General features: G+C 46.5%; 2 protein-coding genes across 3 annotated transcripts in view; both read left to right on the forward strand.

Annotated features, from left to right (window-relative positions):
• Positions 1-4,998, forward strand: part of INPP5B (inositol polyphosphate-5-phosphatase B) — a 45,210-nt gene extending 40,212 nt beyond the window's left edge. The window contains 5 exon segments of the mRNA XM_007101532.4: positions 108-221; positions 2,008-2,092; positions 2,465-2,592; positions 3,826-3,937; positions 4,183-4,998. Of these exon segments, the coding sequence (XP_007101594.2) occupies positions 108-221; positions 2,008-2,092; positions 2,465-2,592; positions 3,826-3,937; positions 4,183-4,298 (555 nt within the window). The 3' untranslated portion in view covers positions 4,299-4,998.
• Positions 4,999-6,379: 1,381 nt separating this feature from the next.
• MTF1 (metal regulatory transcription factor 1) overlaps positions 6,380-18,972 on the forward strand; it is a 37,720-nt gene continuing 25,127 nt past the window's right edge. For both annotated transcript variants that reach the window (XM_007101533.3, XM_007101534.3), the window contains exons 1-2: positions 6,380-6,458; positions 8,236-8,694. In XM_007101533.3, the coding sequence (XP_007101595.1) occupies positions 8,287-8,694 (408 nt within the window). In that variant the 5' untranslated portion in view covers positions 6,380-6,458; positions 8,236-8,286. The remainder of the gene's footprint in view (positions 6,459-8,235; positions 8,695-18,972) is intronic.

Genomic DNA, 18,972 nt, shown 5'->3' on the forward strand with positions numbered 1-18,972 from the left:
GATCTTCCCGGACCGGGGCATGAACCCGTGTCCCCTGCATCGGCAGGTGGATTCTCAACCACTGCGCCACCAGGGAAGCCCTGATCATGCTTTTTATTTCTTTTCAGACTCTGATGCAACTTCAGGCTGAAGATGATGGGAGCCAGTTGGAAAGACCCATGGACATCCCCAAAGAGCTTTGGATGATGGTTGATTACCTGTACCGAAATGCCATCCAGCAGGTAGGTGGATGAAGCAGGCACACCTGGCAGAGGCCATGCTGCCTTGAGAAAGAGCATCAGCCCTGAGAACTTAGGGCATAAAAAGCTTTTCCCCTGCAGAACCTGTGGCAAGCTGTTCTAACCCCGGGGAGTGAAGGTCAGTAGGTTCACTTTCCACACCGCTGTGAGGCCCCGCTATTACATACAGCACTTGATTCCTCCCAGGGGAGGCAGCCTCACACAGCAGGGCCTTCCCAGCACAGCATGTTCCCTCCCCGGTCCTCTGGGGTCCCCCAGGTGGAAAGCCCTCTGGAGCCTTCTCAGGATGTCCGGCTGCTCTCCTTTGTGGAAACTCTTGCCAGCTTCTAGGAATGGGAGGGGCGGCTAACTTGTTAACAAGCCAGACAGGCAGGGGACCAGTGGAACCCCCGGGGCCATGACTCAGGAAGCCTGATTTCTAGAGTGGGTTGGGCAAGCTTTCTGACATCAGATTGGTCAGTTTCACTGACTCATTTATCTGGGTCCCAGGGAGATAAATAGAAACTCTGATCTACCACACCTCTGCCACTTTGGAGCAACATACATTCTTAGGATACTCTCTCTCCACTTTTCCCCTCAGATTTATTGAGCGTTACAATGTCCCAAACACTGTTCTAAGTGTTTTACAGCACTACCTCATTTAGTTCTCACAGTAGTACTAAGATGAGGAAACAGATTCCCAGAACTGTTAAGTAACTTGATCAGGGTCCCAAAGCTAACAGATGGGCAGGATTGGGATTTGAACCCAGGGAGTCTATAGAAGGCACATTCTTTTTTATTTTTATTTTTCATTTATTTACTTATTTATTTATTTTTGGCTGCGTTGGGTCTTCGTTGCTGCGCTTGGGCTTTCTCTAGTCGCGGCGAGCGGGGGCTACTCTTTGTTGCGGTGTGCGGGCTTCTCATGGTGGTGGCTTCTCTTGTTGTGAAGCACGGGCTCTAGGTGCATAGGCTTCAGTAGTTGTGGTGCACAGCCTTCAGTAGTTGTGGCTCGTGGGCTGTAGAGCGCAGGCTCAGTAGTTGTGGTGCACGGGCTTAGTTGCTCCGCTGCGTGTGGGATCTTCCCGGACCAGGGCTCTAACCCGTGTCCCCTGCATTGGCAGGCGGATTCTTAACCATTGCGTGCCACCTGGGGAAGCCCAAAGTCACATTCTTAAGGACTACGCTAGTCTACCTTCTCTACAGAGCTCCTTTCAGATGTAACTTTTGAGCAATACATATAATATTGTTATTGTTCACGGTTATAGGACATTAAGTTGTTTTATAAAACAAACAAATATAAGGGATCCTAGGACTCATAGAAATACCTTTATTGCCATAATCTCGTTTTCTCAAAGCACTGAGGTGCCTTGTTAACCTTCTCCATCTTATAAGTGATTTATTTTCTTCAGTTTTTTCTCTTTCTGGTCACTACCTCCATAACACTGCAGGAAACGTAGCTACTTTAAAGTTTTCCCTTCAGTTGGATCACCAGGGATCAAACCCACACCCCCTGCAGTGGAAACGCGTCGTCCTAACCACTGGACCGCCAGGGAATTCTCTTATAATAGATGTCTTGTGCTGAAGACCTATTGTGGGAGCAGGGCTGGGAAGGCCTGCAAGATGAATTAGCCACATCAGCCTACGTCACATTGTCTACTGGGGTGATTCAAAGGCCTCACCATGCTGCCCCCTTTTGCACCCTGCTGGTGATTATATTTCCAGGTCAGGAAATCATTGCTGCTTTTCTGAAAATAGAATTATTTTGTGACTTTCTTCCCCTTTTCAGGAAGATCTGTTTCAGCAGCCAGGCCTGAGGTTGGAATTTGAGCATATCAGGGACTGTTTGGATACTGGAATGATTGATACCCTCTGTATCCTTCAGATGTTCATGCGTGCACGCGTGTAAGTGTGTGTGAATATGAGAAAGAGAGGTGAGCAAAAGGAAAGGATGATATTTTAAGGCTCAAAATCAGATATTGTGTCCTCAGCTGTTATGTTTTTCTTACTTAAAGTTTGTATAGAGAAGACTTTACAACTTTAAGCAACCAATATAGCAGGAATTCAGGAGGGCCCGGCGAAGCTGACAGGCAGCTTGGCCCCTTCAAGATGTCAGCCCAGCATCCTAGCTCCAAGCAGAGAGCCTGGCTGGGCAGGCAGCACTCTGGCACGTGCTGGCACCTGGGGCTCTTCCTAACCATGACCATGGCAGCGGCATCCCCTGTTCCTTAACGATGGGCCCAAAGCTGCTAGCAATCACTCCATAGCCGAAGCCCTGCTGCTTTTCCTGGAGAGCCTGCCAGAGCCCGTCATCTGTTACAGCGTCTACCACAACTGCTTGGAGTGTTCTGGCAACCTCACAGCAAGTAAACAGGTGAGGGGAAGCATGGAGCATCAGCGTGTTCATGTTGTAGCCCCAGGTCTCATGGGGCCCGAGGGAACAAAGTGGGCACCATCCCCCAAATTCGGTGTCTTAGAAACTCGACTCCAAGTCTTTCCTTCCTAAACCCGTTCTTCCCCTCATGTCTCTTTTCCTTTTAATGGCACCACCTTAATTCCAGTGACTCAACCCAGAAACCTGAGTCATTTCTGACTCCCCCTCTCCTCACCTCCCACACGCTCAGTCCCCTTGCTCTGTCACTTGTCTTCTTTCTTCCATTCTAGTTCCACTTTCCTTGGTTCAGGACCCTGCATTCATGCTCTCCCTCTGCTGATTTGTTTTGCCTACTGCCATTAGGTTTTGTGTTCTAAAGCTCTTGTCATGTTGCTGTTGGTCAGAAATGCTCTCCATTGCCAATGAAGGATTTTCTTAAACATATGTTTGGGACTTTTTATGATCTAGTCTAGTCATTCACATATGTAACCTGCCATCGCAGAATAATCTCGAAAACATGCTAACAATACATGATCCAGAGCCTTACCCCCCACCTCCACTGAATCAAAAAGTCAAAAATCTCTCTTTTCTTCTTTTTTTTTTTTTTTGGCTGCACCACTTGGCATGCGAGATCTTCGTTCCCTGACCAGGGATCGAACCCGTGCCCCCTGCAGTGGAAGCGCCGAGTCTTAACCACTGCACTGCCAGGGAGGTCCCTCAAAATCTCTTTTGGGATATATTTTGTACAGGCTTCCCAACTGATTCTGAAATGCAGATAGCCAGAGTACTCATTGAATTCTAGCCTGATCAGCCCTTCCAAGTTTCGGGCCTGTTCAAACAGTAGTGCTCCTGCCAAAATTGACTTCTCACGATGTGTTCTCTCTTCTTATCTCACTGTTTTCCTTACCTTGCCTTTTTCTACACTTTTTTGCCCTTAATGCCCTAGTCCTTACCTCTGCAAGTGCAATCTTCTCTTATATTCAAGACGCAACTAAAATGTTTTCGGTTCTCTTAAGTCTTTTGAGAACGTGCAGTTAGAAGTTTGACCTCTAAATTCATGTAACGCTTGATCTATGCTTCTGTTTTGGCACCTGTGGCAAGTGATCAAGGTTTTCAGTGTACAGTCTTAGCTACTCATGTACCCGGATCATGTACTCAGTTCCTGGAATATAGCAGGCACTTGAGAAATGATTGAATGAACGAAAAGACAAATCCCAGTTCTCCCTCTTTCAGGTCATTGCTACCCTTCCTGCGTGCCACAGAAATGTCTTCATCTACTTGATGGCGTTTTTGCAAGAACTGCTGAAAAATTCAGCAAAAAATCATTTGGATGGTAATATTCTAGGTAAGCCGCCAAGTGTGTGTGGAAAGCATCTCTGCAAACTGACCCATTAAGAGAAATGTGGTTGAGGAAGGTCCCAGGTCCACTGCAGTAGAACTAAAATCTCAAGCTCTGGGCGAAGTTTACCCTCGAATAGTTATTTTAAAGCAGAAAATACTGCTTTGGGGCACCCCTCCCCACTCCTAAGAACACGAGAATAAGTAGTACTTCTTTTGCTGAATCATATGTTTTCTGGGTTTTTCATACAGCTAGCATATTTGGTAGCTTACTGCTTCGAAACCCAGCTGGTCACCAAAAGCTTGAAGTGGCAGAGAAGAAGAAGGCTCAAGAATTTATTCACCAGTTCCTCTGCAACTCACCCTGAGCCTATCCATCTCCTCTCCTATTCTGCCTGAGGCAGCCAATTACCAGCCCCACCTGTTTCAGCTCCAGAGCTGCCCTAAGAGCACGTGAGCCCACTGGGATGCCAGAGTGGCAGCTGCCTGTTTCCTGAGCCCAGACTGCCCTCCCCACCATGACTGGCACACTCAGTGCTGCTGCGAGTCGTGAAGACATGAGGGGAAATCCACCACAATAAAACTGACATTCAGCGTTCAAATTTAGTTATTTGACAGATAGATCTATTTTTTTTTTTAATGTTTAAACGACTGTACTTCTTGTGCTCACTCAGCCTGCCTCCAGGGCATATAGTGCCTTCCCTGTAGCTTGGGCCGGGCTCCCCATGATCAGATATTTGAACAAACTTTGGAGTCCTGAAGGATGAATGAGTTGGACGGCAAGAATGCAAATGGAAGCTGCTGGATAAAGAGCCCACAGCTACTCCAGATGCTTCCAGCTCTCTGTCTGAGGACATGTGTGTACACATATTGCAAACCCTACCCCCCTTCCCACTCAGATATGGCTCAACAACTCTGGAGCTGGCCACTCAGCCTCCGAGGGCAATGCAGTGGCTTGAAAATGAAAATATTGAAGAAATTGGTGTTCTGGTGAAACATTGAATTTTCTGGGCCAACAAATCCTCCAAACTGTATATAATGCATCCCCTCTCTTATATGTGTAATATATTTTAATGATAAATGTATTTTTAACAGTGGTTGGTTGCTTTTATCTTTTAAGAAATGGCAGCTCTCAGCAGCTGGACATTTGTGGCTTAAGTACTGGGGCAGGGTGGTCCCTCGTGGTCCAGTGGTTAAGAATCCGCCTTCCAACGCAGGGAACGTGGGTTCAATCCCTAGTCGGGGAACTAAACTCCCACATGCCGCAACTAGAGAGAAGCCTGCGCGCTGCAACGAAGAGCCCACTCGTCACAAAGATCCCATGCGCTGCAACTAAGGCCTGATGCAGCCAAATAAATAAATAAAATAAATTAAAAAAGAAAAAGCACTGGGGCATCTGGTCAGGGGCCAGAGAGATATTTGCCTGGCAGTCTGGTGATAACAGCCACTATTTACCTTTTTCAAGCAAGAGATAGTACAGGCATGGCCCCAACCCCTTGACCCCTGATCTAGTTTCTGAGGGTTGTCCCACTTTGAATATTCTAGAGAAGTAGCTTATGGGGAAAATGGCAGCGGCTGCCAAGAGGTTCTGACAGCTAGATATTTACAGGTCAGGAGCAGAGTAAAGGCACATGCAAAATCGCTTCTTGGATCACCACTACTCCTTGGCAGTGTAAGTGATTTAGAGATACCGGCCGGTAGGATGAGAATGTGAACGGTCAAAGAAAGAATGGCCAGTAGGTGGCGTTGCCTGGCCCGGGCACGAGTTCCATGGAAGCCGATAGTCCTCTGCAGGGGAAAAAGCCGGGAGAGACAGCCTGGGCAGGGGTGTGAGGAAGAAGGGAGTTGGGTGTCCTAAGCGAGGCTGTGAAGGGGGGAAGAGGTGGTGGCGTCCTCTGGCCAGGCTTGGAATACTCCCCATTTCTGCCATTTGGGTCCAATCTTCCTTTCTGGGACCCTCCTGCCCATATTAACTTTGTTAGGTGAGGAGGGGAAGCTGGGGCCACAAGGAGAAACCCGGAATGTCACAGCCTTCCAGGCTTCCCCCTTGCGGTCCGGGTTCGAATTCGGCGGCTAACTGGGGTCCTTCCCGCTGCGGTTGTGGCTGCTAAGGTGAGGGGAGCGCAAGCCGGGCTGGGGCTACTTTGGATTAGTGGCCGGGGGTCTGACCACTCTTCCTTGCGTCTGGTGCCTCGAGAGCCGAGCTCCGACTCCCCGCAGGCAACTCCCCCGAGGCGGAGGACGAGGCGGGTACTGCCCCGCGCGGGACGAACTTGTGGCCCCGCGAGGTCTTCGCGGTGCCCACCCCGCCCCGCCCCTTCCGCTCGCCAATTGGAGGCTCGAGCTCAGCCCCCACACCGACTAAACCAACCAGAAGCGTCAGGGAGAGGCGGAGCCACTATCTCCTCCTTCCTCCGGAAAGCGGAAGCGGAAGTGACGTTCGTGGAAGGTGGGGGCAATCATGGTGCCGCTGGGGAGGGGAGAAGCTGCTGCCGCCGCCGCCGCCGCCGTTGCCGGGAGCCGCGGAGGTAAAAGGCGAAACCAGACGCGGCCCGGGCTGGGGACTTCCCGGGGGGCGCGGGACTTAGGTTCCCTCCCGAAGCATTTTCCAGTAGGGACCCCAGACCGGTCACCATAGGGACCCCACCCCTCCTCCGTTTCCATGGGGATGGGTATCCAGCCCCCCTCCCCTGTTTCCATGGAGATCCGGACCCTGCCCCTCTTCGCCCGGCTTGGAGCCCCCCAGCCTGACTTCGGGTTTTTCCGTGTAGCCCTGGACTGGGGACTATCCCAGACAGGTTCCTTTTCCCAGCCTCCTCTCAGGGGTGCTCCGTTTGTATTTCTCGTTTGCCACCCTCAGACCTCCTGGTCTTGTTTGTTCCGGACAGTTGGTCTCCGCGTTGCCGCCTGTGGTGCTGGGGCAGCCTAATGGGGCCCCCGGTGCTCTTATCTCTCCTCTCAGATGCAGCGAAATGTGCATCTACCGGGTTGCGTAAGCCAGAGCAAGGGGTCGGGCCGGTTCCTCCCGGCTCAGATCCCTTGGCCTGTCTCTGGTAACTACCACTCTGTCTAGCCGCCCTACCGAGTAAAGGTTCACTTTCTAATCCGGAGCAGAGGAGAAAGAGAAAGTGCAAAGCCAGACTGAAAACTAAAAGTGATTATTTTTAAATTCTCTGTTATGTCTGCCAAACCCGCGTTTGTAGAACCTGTGTGTTTACAGGTAGAAGAAGAATCACTATTCCAGAACAGGAAAACTTCAAATTTGGTATTTTTCCCAAGAGAGTTTATCTTTCCAAGAGAGTATATCTGCAGGTCTTTCATTCATTTAACTGACATATCCTGAACTCCTCGTGTCAGTGTACTGTGCTAGGGGCAGTAGAAACAAAAATAAGACTCATCATTCCCTCATTGCAGAGAGCACACTATAAAGCGTAGCTTCTAGTGGACACCAGATTGTTTTAGGAGATAAATAGATAAAGTGATCTTCATTAGATATGCCTGATTAGGGATTAGCCCTACTACCCAGAAGCTGAAACATCTGTTCTCGGAAGGAGGGAACAAATTCACACTTGATTCCTCTACTGTTGTCAGACATTGTGCTTTAACATACATTATGTCTTTTACTCTGCATAACAATTTCCTGAGAACAGGAATTACCAGTTCCACCTTACATATGAGAAAAGTGAGGCACAGAAAGTTACCCAAGTAGTATGTAGTAAAGCTGGGATTTGTGGGTAGGTGACCCTGCCTCCAAAGCCCTACTCCTTCCAGCATAGACTTACTGTGTCACGGTCTGATTTGGGGGATATTTAGGTGGAGTTCCCTTACTTTAAGATTTATAGCAACTCAGCTTTGAAACAGTTTGCCCCTATTTCCCCTTAAGTGTTTTGACCGACCTTCACAGTGTTTGGCAGTAAGGCATATTTGGAAGGTCTTATAAGCTGCTACTTATTACTTCCATTTTTTATTTTCATTTTTATTTAAAAATTTTTTTTGGCCGCGCTAAGCGGCTTTCGGGATCTTAGTTCCCCGACCAGGGATTGAACCTGGGCCCTCAACAGTGGAAGCGCAGAGTCCTAACCACTGGACCGCCAGGGAATTCCCATTACTTCAATTTATTAAAAAAGACATTGTTGTTCCTTCAAAATGACTTGATGGTTTTAAACTTAAAAAATTTCCCAAGGAAGATGTTTTTCATTTACTTTGTCCTGCTCTTGAAAGAAGAAGAAAAAAGGGCCCTGTGACTGCTGAGGAGGTCCCTGGGTCCTATGGTATGGCTCTGACTCTGGCTTTGTTCTGTTGCAGACAGGTCACTACCTTTCCATTTCTCACAATTGGGCTGAGCACGACTGAACCATGGGGGAACACAGTCCAGACGACAGCATCAGCTACTTTGAGGTAGAGGAAGATGAGCTGACCCCCGATGACAAGATGCTCAGGTTTGTGGATAAGAACGGACTGGTGCCTTCCTCATCTGGAACTGTTTATGATAGGACAACTGTTCTTATCGAGCAGGATCCTGGCACTTTGGAAGACGACGATGACGACGGACAGTGCGGAGAACACTTGCCTTTTCTAGTAGGGGGTGAAGAGGGCTTTCATCTAATAGATCATGAAGCAATGTCCCAGGGTTATGTGCAACACATTATCTCACCAGATCAGATTCATTTAACAATAAACCCTGGTTCCACGCCCATGCCAAGAAATATCGAAGGTGCAACCCTCACACTGCAGTCGGAATGTCCAGAAACGAAACGTAAAGAAGTAAGTAAAGCAGTGGGTGAGGGCCCAGTTTGGCTTTGGGGAAAGTCCTTATACAACTCTTATCAGCAGTTTCAGCCAGGGAGTATAGGAGCCCCTGGAATTAGGACCTACAATGGCTTTCCTTACTGTATATGCTTCATGTTTTTTGTTGTGACTGCTTTCTGGAACTTTTGGTGTGTATGGCCGCGTTGAAATCTGGGAAAACTAAATTGCAAATTTCTTCCCCAGATCGTAAATAAAATAGACATTTCACTGAGGTAAATCCATGTCTCTGATGTGGAAATAAATGGTTTTGGCTTATCTCTGAGTTGTGTAAAAATGACTTGTTTTGGAGAGAGAAGTATTTGCTGGACTATATTAGTGAAAGTTTAATGGATAATAAAGGCTAGCTTTCTTTTTTAAAATTAATTAATTTATTTTTATTTTTGGCTGAGTTGGGTCTTTGTTGCTGCGTGCATGTTGCACACAGGCTTTCTCTAGTTGCAGCGAGCAGGGGCTACTCTTCGTTGCGGTGTGGGCTTCTCATTGTGGTGGCTTCTCTTGTTGTGGAGCACGGGCTCTAGGCACGCGGGCTTCAGTAGTTGTGGCTCGCGGGCTCTAGAGCGCAGGCTCAGTAGTTGTGGCGCACAGGCTTAGCTGCTCCGCGGCATGTGGAACCTTCCCGGACCAGGGCTCGAACCTGTGTCCCCTGCATTAGCAGGCGGATTCTTAACCACCGTGCCACCAGGGAAGCCCCCAGTGCTTCCTTTCTGAGCAGCAAGCTAAGTCTTCCTCCCACCCAACAACCCCTCAGGTAATTGAAGATCATGGGTTTCTCTACATCTTTTCCTGTGCAGGCTCGACATCTCCATTTACTTAAATGTTCCTCTTACGACATTTTCCTCTAGTTTCTCATCAGCCTGGTCACCTTTGATTGCATGAGTTCCAGTTTTCCAAAGTCCTTAAAATTTGTAATTGAACACAGTCTCACAAGTGTGAGTCAACTGGTACTGAATGCTGTGTGGCTTTTTATCTCTTCATCTGGACACTGTACTACAAGTGTGATATGGTCTGTATTTTATTAGCAACAACATCCTACTGTTAGCTGGCACTTGGAACTCTCTAGAATGGTGTTTCTTAGCTGGGGGTAGTTTTGTCCCCCAGGAGACACATTTGGCAATATCTGAAGACATTTTTGGTTGTCGCACTGGGGAAGTGCTACTGGAATCTAGTGGGTAGAGCCCAAAGGTCTGTAAAACATCTACAGTGCGCGGGACAGCTCCCTACAACACATAAATAATTGTCTGGCCCCAAATGTCAGTTAGCTGTATTCCAATAAAATTTTACTTACAAAACAGGCAGTGGGCTACTGACTACCCTTAGTCTAGGACATAGGAAGTTGTAGCAGAGAAGGATGGAAGTACAGCAGAGATTCAGACATGGAAGGCAGTGATAGCATGCAGAGGGATCCGGACTGTATTCTGGAAATACACTGAAGGGGTCTGAGCCAAGGAGTGTCGTGGTTGGAGTGGTATTTTAGAAAGGTTGCTCTGGTAGCTGTGGCAGCTTGATTGCCTGGTTAGGAGAGAGTTGCAGGTTAGGTTTGGGGTTTCCTTTGAGTCTGATGAAGGGTGGTGTGGAAAGAATCCAGAGCTTTTGTTGACGTATAAGAGAACTTGGTATATTATTGGAGTTTGAAGAATGAGCCATGAATTGGGTCTGACTCAAAGGATTCATCCGTTTTCCAAGGGTGTTGAGTTTCTTCTGTCTCTTAGCACAGGGGCCACGTGGGTGACTGATGGAGCTTCAGATCTCAGTAGTGAGTTAAGTAGTTCGAGTCCACTGTGGTAGGTACTTTGAGGCTCATTCAGAGTGCTCTGTGCATGCTGAGGAGAAAGCTGCCGACTCTGCTGTCCCCCTTGCCCTCCATGAATGGTGATTCCATAACAGGAATCAAGAAGGCAGGAAGAGGAGAATGTTTGGTGGGGAAATTGGTGAGATGGTTGGAGTATAATGAATGTATAGTCCTTGGAGAAAAGGAAAAAGTGAACAAGTTGAGAAGCCCTTTGGAAATGTGGACCTGAAGTCGAGGAAGTGGCTGGGGATTAGAATTGCGGATCCATGAAGGAGCAGTAGTTCAAACTGTGGGCAAATAACCCAAGGGAGAAGTAAGAATTGTTCTGCGAATTTAAGGGTTGGAAAGAGAAAGAGGAACCAGAGTTCCCATAGTCCCAGGGATGGGTGGAACGCAGTGCTGTGGAAGCTGAGGGAAGAGAGATTTAAGAAGTGTGAGTATTCCTTTGTGACCCTGCAGAGGGATTGAGGGGCTGAAGAGGAGCCATTAGTTCTTCTGCTTGTGCAGTTGATCACCCCATGGGAAGACTTGCGCTAGAGCGCTGGAGGCTGAAGCCAGATGTCAAGCGATGGAGAAGTGAGTGGGTGGTGAGGAAACAGGAGGCAAGAAGCATCAACTTTTTTTCTTTTTCTAATAGGGTAGTTGGAGGAAGAAGAGTGATGAGGCGGTAGTAAGTCAAGGGGACTGGATCATTTTTTTAGCAGAGGAAATTTGAACATGGCTTAGGGCCTAAACGTTGGGCCATCCTCAGTTAGTGATTACTATGTAAGAGTGTTTCAAGAGCAGATGTTTGGGAAACATAAAGTTAAATCAAGACAGAGATTTGCTTATTAGTATGGGATTTCTCCAGAGCTTTTGATAAGAACTAAGAAGGAAGGACATGCAGAATTCGCCAAATATTTTGAACTTGGGAAACCACTTTTCGGGCCTTATTTCCATGGTCAGTGTTTTGTGGAACACATTTTGGGAAATGCTGATCTAGGCAGAAAAGGAGGAGAGGGTAGAGAAGGAATGATAATGCAGTCAGTGATATGAGCTGTCACTTCTCCCACTTCGTCCTACTTGGACGAAGCCTGGTTTACCACTCATGTCTTCTGATCCTTGATAATCATGTAATAGGACAAGGTCAAGGGCACTGTAAGCACCTTGTTCAGTCTACCATGGATTTTGCTCACTCTACTTTCCTCTCACCACATTTTCCCATTCTATCCATGAGACCTACACGGAAGAATCTAGAAACTATTTTTGAAATCATTAGTTGCAGGGTTGGTTGGGGATTGAGGGAGAAGCAGCAGTGGCTTTCAGCCTTTGAAAATTTTGCGAAATGACCAGGCATTCGGGAGACTTGCCTTCCTGAAGCACCATCTTAACCGTAGCTTTTGTTTTAACAGAGGTGTTATTTTATTTTATTTTTTGGCATTTAAATCCATTTAATTGGCCTGAGAGGCCAGTGTTTGTGACTATTTGATAACACTCTTCATGATTTCTTTACATTCCCCCACCCCCAGATTTAAAAACAAAAAACAAAAAACAAAAAACTTGGTCTTTTCTCCATCTCTACACCCAGGTGTTACTCTTGAGAAATCAGATCATTTGATAACTAGTTAGTCTTCTTGGCTTCCGAAGCAGCTTATTTTCAGAGTCAGATTTTAGCTTGATTTTCCTGTTTACCCTTGATTGTTCCATTGTTTCCTATAGTGTGTGGTTGGCTTACCTATTACTTCATTTTTTTTCCCTCGTGCTTGTCTTGTGCAAAAATAAACCAACCAGAACCTTGCTACAGGTGCTGTCTTCTCCTTCTGCAAGGCCACTGGTCATTCCCATTCAAATCGCACATGTCTTATTCTCGAACTTGCTACTTTACTGCTGTCTGCCTGTTGATTTGGTAGCTTTGAAAACTCTCAAATCAAAACATTGTCATTTTGCTGAGGATCAGCATTCTTTTTTTAAAAAATTAATTTATTTTTGGCTGCGTTGGGTCTTCGTTGCTGTGCTTGGGCTTTCTCTAGTTGCGGCAAGTGGGGGCTACTCTTGATTGCAGTGCGCGGTCTTCTCATTGTGGTAGCTTCTTGTTGTGCAGCACGGGCTCTAGGCGTGTGGGCTTCAGTAGTTGTGGCACTCAGGCTTCAGTAGTTGTGGCTTGTGGGCTTAGTTGCTCCGTGGCATGTGGGATCTTTCCGGACCAGGGATCAAACCCGTGTCCTCTACCTTGGCAGGAGGATTCTTAACCACTGTGCCACCAGGGAAGTTCAGGATCGGCATTCTTAAGCGTTGCTCTTTTAAAACCTTTCTACTCAGCTATATTTCTAAGGAGCTGTATTTCCTTTAGTCAGTTCATGCAGTCGATGGTTTCCCAAACTTTCTTGCGTCTGTGCCCTTCCTGATACCTTTCTAGGACTGTTGGGTTATCTGTTCATCTACCTCTGTCTGAACCACATCGGTGAACATAACGTTCCCCCCCGCCCCTGCCCCACCAACTGATCTTGCACTTTTCTGCTGCATGGTTGGCCAAGAAGCGTGACGAAGCCCAGGAATCACATACCAAATATGCTCTTCATGATGCATCAGAGTATTCCAGTGTACTGATTGGGAGAGAATAGCTTTTTCTACCAAGAAGCACAGTTACAGTGATGCTTTATGAATTAGGCTGCTTGCTTTGCTACGTTGGTCAGTGACATTCCAAGGGGTCTGTTTTTTTTTAGTGTGACAAATTTTAAGTATAAAAATAAGGGGGAAATTTTGACTCCAGTGTTTCAGATCCTTTTTGCAATGTGCCCTTTACCTTGGGAGACCCAGTTCCAATCTCATTCCTCATTATCAATCCCTCAGGCAGTGGAAGGATCCACTCAGACAAACCAGGTTGTTGCTGACTCTGCAGAGGGGACCCACCCACTTTTAGTCTTTGCACACAGTGATTACATTCCTTTACAGATTCCCTTCTGAATACCCGCAGAATTGCCCTTCAGAACTAGGACAGAGACTGTTTCTGCTTGAAATGCTAGTGTTAAGGATCCATTCATTCTTTCCACAAGCTTTTGCTTATTGAGTATCTACATTTGTCATTTACCAGGAAGAACAAATAATCCCTGCCCTGAGGGACTCTAGGGGAGTCTAGAAGGGAGACAGCTAGAGGCTGTATGTGTGAGGTTTGGTGGGAAACCAGGGCTGGAAGCGTTTTCTGTTTACCAGCAGACGAAGCCATTTGAGCCCTGTCTCCTGCATGCCTGCATGTGTGTCACATACCTCTGTGCAGCATTCAGCATTTCCATCACTGAGGCCCACTGGCTTGGAAAAGGGGCAACGGTGGTTTTATGTTCATACTAGTTTTCCAGCATAATGCTGCAGGAATAACAGTTCTCGGATTTACATTTTACATAGGCTGTACCTGTTGAGTATTGCTAAAATTCGCTGTGGTAGGACATTGGAGAAAGAATCCGAATGTTAATGATTTTCTCTTATTTAAATCAAGTTTATTTATTTTATTTTTTATTTTTTGGAAAACGGGCCCTTTATTTTATTTATTTAAATTTATTTATTTAATTTATTTATTTTTGGCTGCCTTGGGCCTTCGTTGCTGCGCGCAGGCTTTCTCTAGTTGCAGCGAGCGGGGGCTACCCTCTGTTGCGGTGCGCAGGCTTCTCACTGTGGTGGCCTCTCTTGTGGCAGAGCACGGGCTCTAGGCACACAGGCTTCAGTAGTTGTGGCTCGTGGGCTCCAGAGCGCAGGCTCAGCAGTTGTGGCACACGGGCTTAGTTGCTCCGCGGCATGTGGGATCCTCCTGGACCAGGGCTCGAACCCGTGTCCCCTGCATTGGCAGGTGGTTTCCCAACCACTGCTCCACCAGGGAAGCCCCAAGCTTATTCTTTTTTTTTTTTTTTTTTTTTGTGGTATGCGGGCCTCCCTCTGTTGTGGCCTCTCCCGTTGCGGAGCACAGTCTCCGGACGCGCAGGCCCAGCGGCCATGGCTCACGGGCCCAGCCGCTCCAGGGCAGGTGGGATCCTCCCAGACCGGGGCGCGAACCCGGTTCCCCTGCATCGGCAGGCGGACGCGCAACCACTGCGCCACCAGGGAAGCCCCCCAAGCTTATTCTTAAAATTGTTTCTTCTGTGATGTGCGCAGGGATAATTTAGACCTAGGTTCCGTCTTTGTTCTGGTATATACTGTGTGGCCTTGGGTAAGCTGCTCTGTTTCCTCTTTTGTAAAATTGAAATGAAAATATCCCATTGCATTTTGTGATGGTGAAATGAGATTTATTCATTTATAAACATATAACGGGTTAAATAAAACATTTAGCATAGTGTCTGGTGCATGGTGGTTGTTTGGTTAATGTTCATTTACTTTCTCTTCCTCGTAGGCCTACATAGTTCTTGAAGGAAGTATGGAAGGAGGTATTCTGTTAAAGAAAAGGTTAAAATCGTCTTTGTTAGGAACTCTTTGGGAAGCATTTTCTCCTAAAACAGGGTTATAAATTGTGTTTGGGTTCCCTGGAACCCAGTGACCCCTAATTTGCTGAACTGTCATATGAATACAGCTATGGAATGTGACCCACCATTTAGAACCGTGTTTTACAAGGGGAGCATGTTGGTAGTCCCGCTGGAGGGGTTCTAGGTGTAGCCCTTGCCACAGGTAACCTTCCATGCTCATGCTCTGCTCCTCTGGACTTCTCGGCCTTCCGTGGCAGCAGGCCCCCGAAAGTGACCTCCATGGTGGGCAGTTGGGGCACGAGGCAAAGCTGGGGGGCTCTTTTTAAATATTATTCTTAATTTTTTACAATTGAGATAAAATTGACATATAACATTATATAACGTAATGATTCAGTAATTGTATATATTGCCAAATGATCACCACTGTAAGTCTAGTTACCATCCATCCCCACGCATAGTTACAATCTTTTTTTCTCATGATGAGAACTTTTAAGATCTACTCTCTCAGCAACTTTCAAATATACAATACGGTATTATTAACTATAGTTACTATGCTGTACATTACATTCGCATGACTTACTTACTTCATAAGCTGAGAACTCTTACAGCTAAAGAATGAGGACTCCTGTTATGCTGGCAGTGACAGTGGCAAGAGGGTTAGATGGTTAGCATCCTGTTGAGTGCCTGCTGTGTAGTAGGCACTGTGTTAGGGACTCTGGTAGTTTTGCATTTTCATAGCAATCTTATAAAATAGGTACTATTAGCTCTCATTTTACAGATGAGAAAACAGAGGCTTAGAAACATACAACTGGCAAGTGGTGGAGCTGAGATTTGAACTGAGGACTTTGTGCTTTTCTATCATACACACCACCTTTGCGAAGGCAGAGAGGAGAATCAGGCACTGAAACCCATTAGCTATGAAAAGGGCTGAGAAATGAGGGGCAACAGGATGGCATTAGTTCTGTAAGGGTAAAGGATTTAGGTGTGGGAGCAGCTCTGTGAATTCAGCTCTGAGATGGGCAGTGGAGGTCACTGCAGGGCTCTTCCATTTCTACTTTGAGCTCTTTGGTTGCACATTATGGAGTGGGAGAAAGGAGATCACTGCCAGTGTGGAAACAGAGTTGGTACTGGGGAGAGGGATGGGAAGTCCCTAGTGATGGGAAGGAAAGGGCAGCTCCTACAGCTGTAACAGCCAAGCCAATCATTTATTTATAAGAATGTTCAGATGCTGGGTGCTCACAATCAGAGGCTCCCTTTCCTTATTGAGAATGGCGCCGTTAGTGTGTGTAGGATCTAGTTCTCTCGGACTCCTTTCTTTTTCCTCCAGCAGAAACCCAGCTTTTTTTTCTCTTCTGAATTTTTTTAAGCTTTTGTCTCCTAGAGTTCCAGTGTTTCTCTCACTTTTGCCTATCTCATTCACCTTTCCTCCTCTGATCCTGTTGACTTAACAGGGCAGTCATCCTTGTTAAATACTTCTGTATTCTAGAACTATTCAGAACACTTTATGAATCAACATCAGTTCTCAGAAAGCTCATGCCTCCTGCGCATTCCTAGCATGAGACCTGGTCCGGCCTCAGTGAGCCCAAACTGTGCTGTCTCTGAGCTCCTTAACTTCGTAATCCACAGCCGTTTAAGTGATGCAGTGCTGAAACTCTTGGAGAAACGTGTTTTCCAATGCAATCTTTGGTGACGTTATGTTCATATTACAGATACTTTAGTTAATTTCGATATGCCAATTTATTATGTGTCACCTCTCCCTCAAGTTCTTTAAATTTAGCTTGGTTATCACCTCCTTTGAGAAGCTTTTCTTAGTCATCCCCAAGTTTAAGTTTTTTGTAGTTTTTTTTTTTCTAAGTTTTTCTCTGTATTCTAGTATCCGTACAACTTCTCATACCATATTGTTCTTGTCTGTTTGAATTGCCTCTTGACTTTGAGCTCCTTGAGAGCAGAGGCCATTTTTTCTCTATCCCTAGCACCTGGGAGAATATAATCCCTGGAACATCAGGTTTATCATGCATGTATGCATTCAAAAAAAATTAATCGTATTTAAATGTACCAAATGTTGCAACACCTCCACTGTGTAACGTGTTTTTTGCAACTTCCTCCTCTGATCCAGTTTGAGGAGGTTTAGTTTTCCCTTTTTGTGAAATTTGGTGCTGTTTAGAAACGATTCTGAAAGACACAGTATAGAGACTTCCATTTACTGCCTTCCTCCAGACGGGGTGAGGTTGCGCGTTTATTCAGCATACTCTTGGGGAGCATTTGCTTTGACAGTTGTCTGTCCCCCGGTTAAATACAAATACCTTCCCCACTCTTTGTCCTCTCTCCTAACTTTCCCCTCTCTCTTCTCAGCAGTTCCGTGAAAGAGTAGTTATATTCATTGTCTCTAGCTCCTCGCTTTTCCCTGACTTCTCAGCCTGTTACGTCCTGGCTTCTGCTGCTACCCCTCCAGGGAAGCTAGTCTTGCTGGGGCAGCTCTGACCTTGTGAATTGGCTGAGTCCAAGAAATGCTTCCTCAGTCACCTCTGCTATATTTGACCTGGTTGACCATCCTCCTTGAAACTCTGTTGCTTTGTCACTTATAGTCCTTGCCACTACTTTCCTCAACACTAAGTCCTGTTGGTTTGGTCTTGTTTGTTCGTTTAGTCATCCATTCCTTCACTCAACAAATCTGAGTTACTTCTCCACAAGGCTAGTTCCTGAGGCTGTTGGCAGTGAACAAGACGGATGTGGTCCTTGCTCTCGTGGAGCCTACAGTCCAGCTGGAGAGTAGCCGTTTATTCATTTAACTCCACAAATATCTGCTTAGTGCCTCCTGCTTTCCAGCTACTGCTGTGCCTAGATTCCAAATAGATAATCATGTAAATTATCTCCGTGCTTTAAAGAAATACAGGATTCTATGAGAACGTGTAATAAGGGTAACTCTTCTAGTTTGGGGAGGGGGTAGGGATCGGTCAGGGAAGAGGTCCTTGAGGGAGGAACACTTAATAGAAGCTTGAATTGGCCAAGTAAGAAAACATAGATGGGAGCAGGGGTTGGTAGGGCGGGGAGACAGGGAGGGATGGTTAGTTGCACTTGTTACTTACAAAGTTATCAACTGCTGTAGCGTCTTAAGAATGAAATTCTGCTCTTGTCACTCACCGCTGTCGTAAGCTCTATGACGGAGACATGCAGACTCCTTTATTATAGCATTCATGGGGTCCTGGTTCTCCTTCCTGGTCAGTGATCATTTTGAAATCTATACCTTGCAGCACCAAAGAGGTTTGTTTTTAGTCTTGATGAAAAATCAGGACATGTGTGTGAGAGGATAATTAACCATGTACGCTGAGTGGCATGGTTAAATATTATTAGAATTCAGAGAAGGGCGCTGTCCCATAAATATGGAGTGGTAGTGGTGGGCATCAGAGGTAGTGAGGCTTGAATGGAAGAGAGAGACTCAGAAAAGCAGAGAAGAAAGGAACCAGGCATTTCCAGTAGAGAGAAAAAAGAGAGAACAAAGGCAGGCGAGTGGGAATTCAGTGTTGCAGTTAGGGAAGGGGTTACTGTCCCCTGTAGGCCTCGACAGAGCCTGCTTTTGGCCTGGGGACAGAAGAGGACCTGGAAGGACTTTGAATACAAGGCTAGGGAATTGGGACTTAATTATTTGAGCAGAGAGGGTGGTACATGTGGGACACTGTTTTAGAATAAATCTGGCAGTGACTGGCTTCAAAGCTAGGCACTGAGACATGAGAATGCCTGGTCAGTAGTTCAATTCAGCAGATGTTTATGGAGCATGTCCTGTGTGGCTTGGGGAAGGGAAAGGGATGAATGAGCGAGAGTGCGCTTGCCTGGGGAACCTAAAGACCTGTGCAAGATCCTATCGGTGGTGGGGCTTTTGAGAGAAGGACAAGGAGCCAGAGGGGAGATGGGCTTTTTTTTTTTTTTTTAACATCTTTATTGAAGTATAATTGCTTTACAATGGTGTGTTAGTTTCTGCTTTATAACAAAGTGAATCAGCTATACATATACATATATCAACCC

The sequence above is a fragment of the Physeter macrocephalus genome, chromosome 3 (assembly GCF_002837175.3).
Source record: "Physeter macrocephalus isolate SW-GA chromosome 3, ASM283717v5, whole genome shotgun sequence".
Taxonomy (NCBI): Eukaryota; Metazoa; Chordata; class Mammalia; order Artiodactyla; family Physeteridae; genus Physeter; species Physeter macrocephalus.